This window comes from Echinops telfairi, unplaced genomic scaffold (assembly GCF_000313985.2).
Source record: "Echinops telfairi isolate 266 unplaced genomic scaffold, ASM31398v2 ScPeMD7_5;HRSCAF=22, whole genome shotgun sequence".
Taxonomy (NCBI): domain Eukaryota; kingdom Metazoa; phylum Chordata; class Mammalia; order Afrosoricida; family Tenrecidae; genus Echinops; species Echinops telfairi.
Window position 1 is genome coordinate 14380927 of NW_022103901.1, and position 7192 is coordinate 14388118.

The 7192-nt window shown below is 52.8% G+C and overlaps 2 protein-coding genes across 2 annotated transcripts in view; one reads left to right on the forward strand and one right to left on the reverse strand.

The window, feature by feature from the left end:
• LOC101656692 (cytochrome c oxidase subunit 6A2, mitochondrial) lies at positions 1-657 on the forward strand. The gene is made up of 3 exons (XM_004706007.2): positions 1-162; positions 298-434; positions 532-657. Exons 1-3 carry the CDS (start codon positions 90-92, stop codon positions 613-615), a joined length of 294 nt encoding a protein of 97 aa, XP_004706064.1. The 5' UTR covers positions 1-89; the 3' UTR covers positions 616-657.
• A 1834-nt stretch (positions 658-2491) lies between these two features.
• ITGAD (integrin subunit alpha D) overlaps positions 2492-7192 on the reverse strand; it is a 29086-nt gene continuing 24385 nt past the window's right edge. The window contains exons 20-26 of the mRNA XM_013005444.1: positions 5060-5138; positions 4792-4899; positions 4562-4639; positions 4199-4312; positions 3947-4051; positions 3577-3687; positions 2492-2605 (exon numbers count right to left, since the gene is read on the reverse strand). Of these exons, the coding sequence (XP_012860898.1) occupies positions 2492-2605; positions 3577-3687; positions 3947-4051; positions 4199-4312; positions 4562-4639; positions 4792-4899; positions 5060-5138 (709 nt within the window). The remainder of the gene's footprint in view (positions 2606-3576; positions 3688-3946; positions 4052-4198; positions 4313-4561; positions 4640-4791; positions 4900-5059; positions 5139-7192) is intronic.

A 7192-nucleotide genomic window follows, 5' to 3' on the forward strand; every position in this document is an offset into this window, starting at 1 on the left:
CCAGGAAGAGGGGAGGGGACCCCAGGCCCCAGTGAAGGAGAGGGAAAGGGCACCACGGCTGGGCTCCGCTGGCTTCTCGCACCCACGCCATGGCGCTTCCTCTGCAGCTCTTGAATCGGGGCTTGGCCACTGCCGCCAAGGGAGGGCACGCAGGAGCCGGAGGTGAGCAGGCCCGGAGGACAGGGCTTCTGGGGTTCCTGACCTTGTGTACCCAACCCCCAGAGCTCCTTGGAGGTGGGGATGGGGGTGGGGGTGGGAAGAGACCCCAGTGTTTCACACGGCTCCCCCTGCACCCAGCCCGCACCTGGCGCCTCCTGTCCTTCATGCTGGCTCTTCCCAGCGTGGCAGTCTGCACCCTCAACAGCTGGCTGCACGCAGGCCACAAGGGGCGCCCCGAGTTCGTCCCCTACCACCACCTTCGGATCCGCACCAAGGTAAGGAGCCGGGGGTCCAGGGGGTGGCAGCGGGGAGTGGGTGTGGGTGTGGAAAGGGGGTGTCAGCCTTGATAACTTGCTCTCCCTCTTCCCACAGCCCTACTGCTGGGGTGACGGCAACCACACCCTCTTCCACAACCCCCACATGAACCCACTCCCCACGGGCTACGAACACCGCTGAGACCCAGCGAGGCCCAGCTCCGCAATAAAGGAATGGACGCTTCGTGTGCTCTCTCTCTGTGGCCTGGGCTGCGGGGCGCATGCGCGGGGCGCAGGCGGGGTGGGCGTGGCTCCACGTGGCGCATGCGCACAGCGTGGTCCTCTGCGGTCTGCGCTGACACGTGGTCCCTGAGGCTGTAGCTACTGCTCCCACAGGAAGGTTACGTGCTGCGCTCTTGACTATGAGGTTGGCACCCCGGGAGAAAGATACGGCTGGCTGGCTGCGTCCATTAGGACTTAGATTCTTAGAAACCCTTCAAAGGGGCCGGCCCCGCAAGTCTGCTGTGGGGTTAGACCCTAAAGGGCCCTGGCATACACAGCATCCTCGCAGTAACTCTGGGAGCGAGACCCAATTTCCCCTTCTCCGGAGGAGGAAGTTGAGAGTCTTCAGCGATGAAAAGACTTGTTCAAATCAGGCAGCTCCTCAGAGGCCCCGCCAGACCCATGTCCGTTGACCTCAAAAGACCACGTTTTGCTGGACACAAACGGCTGGCCTGACGGACGGCATCTGTGAACCTTGACTATTTCCAGAGAACCCTAGTCTCCAGCATCTGCTCTGCCCCCATCTGGGAGCCCTGACAACGAAGTATGGATTTGGAATGTTCTGGTCACTCTGATCAGGGTGGGAAATCAGCTGCCCCTTTCTGGAAATCGACCCTCTTGGCTTCTGGGAACCTCTTCGAGGGATAGATTGGCTTAAACAACCTCTGGTCAGTCTACTCACCTCCTAGGGCAGCCTAAGAGCCCTGGTAGGGGAGTGGTTAGGAGTTGGGCTTCAAGGACCGCTAGTCGGAACTCCCAGCCCCTTCCCTCCGCGGGAGAATCCCGAAAACAGTTACAGTCTCAGGAACCCACCTGATAGTTCTGCCCTGTCCTACAGGGTCACGATGATGCAGTGGCAAATGAGAAGGAGAGGGCCCCTGAACACTTCACCAAAGAGCCTACAACCAGTGCCTAAACCCATCACCAACACACATATACAGAGCTTTGGCTTCCTCCCCCAAACACTAGCCACTCACAAACTCACTGTCATCGAGTCATACCGACGCGGTGACCCTGTAGGACAGGGTAGAACTGCCCAGTCACAGCACCATTCACAATGAGATGCCACAGGCATCCATCACCTGAGAAAACACAAGGACTTCTTTCTGTAGCCACACACAGGTGCCCCCAACTACCCCCAGAACAACACTGCAGCCCCTTGATCAAAGCTCCTCTGTACAAGGACAAGCGCTACCGTGTTCTCTTTCAATGCAACCATTCTCTACATGCGGAATCTAAGAGAGTCGTTCCTGAGGAAGTTGGAGAGATGCGTGAAAATACCAAGATCTTTCAATTCGTTGGGAAGGTGACCTGGCACCTGATAGGTTAATGAGGCCTGCCCATAACACTGCAAAAATTGTCCCTGAAGGGTAAGAGGAAGGTGGGGGAGAAAGGGGGAGCCGATCACAACGATCTACCTGTAACCCCCTCCCTGGGGGACGGACAACAGGAAAGTGGGTGAAGGGAGACATGGTTCAGTGTAAGACATGAAAAAAAATTTTTTTTAATTATCAAAGGTTCGTAAGGGAAGGAAGGTTGGGGAGGGAGGGGGAAAATGAGGAGCTGATCCCAAGGGCTCAAGTAGAAAGAAAATGTTTTGAGAATGATGAGGGCAACAAATGTACAAATGTGCTTGATTCAATGGGTGGATGGATTGTGATAAGATAAGAGCTATATGATCCCCCAATAAAATGATTTTTTTTTTAAAAAAAGAAGAAAGTTTTCCCTGGGAAAGTAGACTTGTCGGTGAGGCAAGACCAGCCACTTGGGGTAGAGATAAAGAGGAAAGTGGGTCCTTAAGACAGAGACGGATGCGGGACCTCCCGGCTGAGATGCTGCCCTCTAACTGCCGTGGTGCCTTCAGCTTTGTCATTCAGCATCTCTTTGTACTGACGTCTGAAGAAGCCGAGCTACAGGGGAAGCAAATCAGAAAACCAGGTGAGGGCAAGGGGAGAAAGTTGGAAATGGGAAGAAGCTAAGTGAGGGGGGTCGGGGGATTGGGAAGAGAAGCGAGCTCAGCTAACCACGCATTTGTGTGCTGGACATTGGTTTCTGTGAACAACAGCTCGTTCACATCACCCAGTAAGGAGCCCTGGTGACATGGTGGTTCCCTGTTGGGCTGCTAACCTCAAGGTAAGTGGTTTGAAACCACCAGCCGCTCCGCTCCTCGGGAGAAAGATAAGGCTTTCTACTCCCATAAAGGAGTACCATCTCAGAAACCCACACGGGGCAATTCTACTCTTCCCTCTAGGGTCTCTATGAGCTGGCATCGACTCGATGGCAGTGAGCTTATTTTTTGTTTGGTTTTGGTTTTTTGAGGGCCAAGCACAGTACTAGATAGGTTGTAACTAGAGTCTGCAGCAGAAAAGAGGAGACTCCGGGGGTCAGGCAGGTGTGTCCACATGCTCTGGCCTCATTTCTCACTCGCTTTGTCCACTCTGTGATCTAGGCATTCTTGTAATTTCAACAGTAAGGGAAGAGGCTCAGAAAGGCGGAGCCAACTGCCTAACATTACACAGTGAGTTCACTGGTAGATAGCGCTAAAACACACACGTGTCCTGGCCTCCTTGACTCCAGAGTCTGGGGTCTTCCCACTCTACTGTCCTCGCTGCGGGAGGACTGAGGTTGGATGCCAGAGGTATCAAGAAACAAAACAAAATAAAACAGACGATCTCACTGCTGTTGAATCGATTCAGACTCATGGTGACCCACAGGGCAGGGCAGGACTGCCCCTGTGGGTTTCTGAGACTGTAATTCTTCACAGGAGTAGAAAGCCTCACTTTTGTCCCTCGCAGCAACTGGTGGTTTTGAACGGCTGACTTTGTGGTTAGCAGCCCAGTGCATCACTACGCCACCAGGGGTCCTAGCGGGATGAGAATACCTTGTACAGTGTAGCTATGATGAGAGCCAGCAGCAGAATTCCTCCCACGGAGCTGCCCATGAGGAGGGGGATCGGGTTGTAGTCTTTGTTCTCTTCCAGCGTAGTCTCCATCTGATGTGGGAGTGGCTTCATCAGAGAGCATCAGGCTGCTCGCTGCCCCACACTCGCTCCAGGTTGCCCACTCATCGTTCCCTGCCCCTTCCTTCCCTGCTCCCGATGCAGAAGCACCTTAGGGCTTAGGGACAACTCTCCCACTCAGGGACCTTCACCTCTCTTCCCTCCAGGTCTGCAGTCCTCCCATCTAATGTCATAGATTTAGCATCAAGAGTCTTTCCACCAGCCTGGCCACTGCATACCACATCATCACTACCTGGGCTCTGAGAAATGCCTCCTGTCTAGGTAGCTGGGAATATATCGATCTGTTGAAGGTAATTTCAGCCACACTCACGACGGACACCTTCTTCTTCTGCAGCATCTGCGAAGGAGGGGGAGAAGCTGGCGAATGCGCTCTGGGGGAGGGCCCAGCGTTCAAGAAACGTGCTAGGCTCCAGGGTTTGGGTACGGATGCCTTAGCTTTCACCTGAGTCCGGGGGAGGGGCTTCTGCTGTCGGACCCTACACACCTGACGGACCCAGCCGAAGCTGAGGTTGCCTTTGAGGACGAAGTCAAACTCATGCTGGATGTCAAAGGAGGGGACGTCACATTGGAACCTCAGGCAGACAGCAATGGAGCAGTCCTAGGGACAAAACAGGAATGACGTTGAGGAGGTAAGGAACCTCAAGAGAAAATGGGGTTTGTCAGATTTGGGGGAGTGGGAACAGATGAACAATGGCAGGAGATTTTATATATATATATATATTTATATTAGCTATATATGTGTGTGTGTGTGTGTATATATATATATTCTCTGGAGTCTAGGGGACATCTCCCTATACCCCCGAGATGTACAACTGACCCTTCTGTGAGGGTTTAAGACCATCCTCACCAGCGTGGAGCTCTTTGGAATCTTGACCAGGAAGTCAGAATGCTGCGGAGGTTCTCTCTCTGACACACAGGGGAGACTCTAAAGAGAGAAACATTTGAAGCCACGGAATCAAACAAACAAACAAACAAACAAACACATTTCCATGGCAAGAGGGTGTGAAGCATTGTGAGCTCAGACCCTAAGAGGGAGGGAGGGAGGAGGGCAGGGAGGGAGGGAGGGAAGACAGACACCTGCGAAGGGGCCGTCATGACCACATCCCAGACAGCCACGCCATTCAGCAGGATGGGCACCCAGAAACGAATGCTGACAGCCACCTTGCGCTGGCTCAGGTTATTCACCTGTGGAAAATTGAGACCGAACATCACCACGGTCCCTGGAGCAACCCATAGCCCGTGTTTTTCTTGACCCCGCCTCCTGGCTCATCTGTAGTCTTCCACTACCAACTTCCAAACCGATCAGCACCACGGGAAGACAGGGGATGGTCTCCCAGGCGCTCACGTGATATCCGTGCTTGGCTTCTTTCTTGACCTTCCCATCTGATGTGGAAAAGTTCAAGTACTTGGTGGATTCTTCAAGCCTGGAGAGAGAGGGCCCAAGGGGAAAACCAGTCCTGGGACCGCCCTCCGGGTCTGCCCCCTCCTGCTGTGAGCGTGGTTAGTCCCAGCCGACAATCCAGGGAAATGCTGACAGCTCACACATGCCTCTCCAGCCTCAGCTCGCCACCTGGTGTCATGTGACCTGGTGCCACTGGGACCCTGGAGCTCTTCTTGGGTGGCCCGGGGATCTTTCATGAATTTGCTCTTTCTTCTGCTTGGAATGTGCTTACCCAGCACCCCTCTACACCTTTTCACTTCCAGGTCTGCCCCACACACTATCTCCCATCATGGTGAAACGTTTATGGCAAGGGCTCTGACGTTGTTTTTCTAGCAGGCCCAGGGTTGGCCTCAGGCCCTGCTTACTGAGGCTGCTGCCAGAACCAATAGGGGTGAGGGAACCCCAGAGGTTGATGGCCAGGGCAAAAAATGCAGTGAGAGCCCCTCCAGTGTGGGAATGACAATACTGTCTCTCTGACATGACCATCCTGGGGCAGGTAAGTGAGTTCATCTGAAGGAATATGGTGCATGAACAAAAGTCCATGACATGGGCATAAAAAATGTTCCAGGCTTCAGATGGGTCCATCATCCATCCATCTGTCTGTCCATCCCTCCCTTCCTCCCTCCCTCCCTCCATCCATCCATCCAATCATCCATCTATGCCTTCATCCCCTCCATCCATTCAAGAAAAATTTGCCACATGGTCCTGTGGTTGGCCCACTTTTCTTGCCCTCCCAGTGGAATCAAGCAGACAAGCAGTGGGAGTTGCGTGTTTTGCCAGCACTTAACACAGAGCGACTCACTACCATCAAGTCGTGTCCAACTCAGTGACCTTCTAGGACGGCGAGATTTTGTCTCACATGCTTTGGACATGTTGTCAAGAGAGACCAGTCCCCGGAGAAGGACATCAAACTCAGTAACGTCGCGGGGCAGCGGAAAAAGAGGAAGGCCTCACGAGATGGGTAGACATCGTGGCTGCATCCAGGGCTCAAAGGTAACAATGATGAGGGTGGCACAGAAATTCTAAGGCCCCAACAATTTCCACACCCGTGTGGCTGTCATCCTGGTGACATAGGCTCTGAAGCCAGACCACTAGGGCCCAGACCTCACGCCCACCACTTCCTATCTGAGTAACTCGAGGTAAGCTTGCTCGGTAGAAGGACAGGGCTATTAGTAGACCCTACCTTTAATAGTTGTGATGAGGCTACATAAGTACTGAACACACAGAAAATACTGGTTTATCTCTCAGCCCACCCCAGCCCGCCCCTGGACATTGCTAGCCCTTTCCTCTGTGTTTCCGTATTCTCACCTGAACATCATGTTGTTCTAACCCTCTTTTCACCCGGCTCTCCCTGGTGCCCGGAGGCAGGAAGAGCAAGGGCTCTCCATGGTCAGCTGCCTGGGTTTGGTTCCTGGTTCTACCACGTGCAGTTGGATTACAGAGACAGTTAGGAAACCTCTCGGTTTCTTCATGCGGACTAAAAGTAACTATGTCATAGGTGGGACCAGTAAAGAGATGAGTAAATGGCTCCAAGCACTACCTGACCCACCACACGCAGCGTGTTTGTAAACACCTCTGATTCTGCAAAATGAATAGGAACTTATGAATGCACCTAGGTGGGGCCAGGCCTTGTGTTAAGTAACTGACATGTGTTCACTGATGATAAGTTTTAGTGTTGTACCTGTGTCAAGGAGGGATCCCCTGCATGGGAAAGAGGACGCTGCTTGAGTCTCCCTCTGGTTCATTGAGTCTCCCTCTAGTTCATTGAGTTTTCTCTCTAGTTCATTGAGTCTCCCTCTAGTTCATTGAGTTTTCTCTCTAGTTCATTGAGTCTCCCTCTAGTTCATTGAGTTTCCCTCTAGTTCATTGAGTTTCCCTCTAGTTCATTGAGTTTCCCTCTAGTTCATTGAGTTTCCCTCTAGTTCATTGAATTTCCCTCTAGTTCATTGAGTTTCCCTCTAGTTCATTGAGTTTCCCTCTAGTTCATTGAGTTTTCCCTCTAGTTCATTGAGTTTTCTCTCTAGTTCATTGAGTTTC

Bases quoted from the DNA above. Each gene is read 5' to 3' on its own strand.
- LOC101656692 (XM_004706007.2), top strand. From the start codon at position 90: ATGGCGCTTCCTCTGCAGCTCTTGAATCGGGGCTTGGCCACTGCCGCC. The intron at 163-297 runs GTGAGCAGGCCC...CCCTGCACCCAG, and splicing joins AGGGCACGCAGGAGCCGGAG to CCCGCACCTGGCGCCTCCTG. The intron at 435-531 runs GTAAGGAGCCGG...CTCTTCCCACAG, and splicing joins ACCTTCGGATCCGCACCAAG to CCCTACTGCTGGGGTGACGG.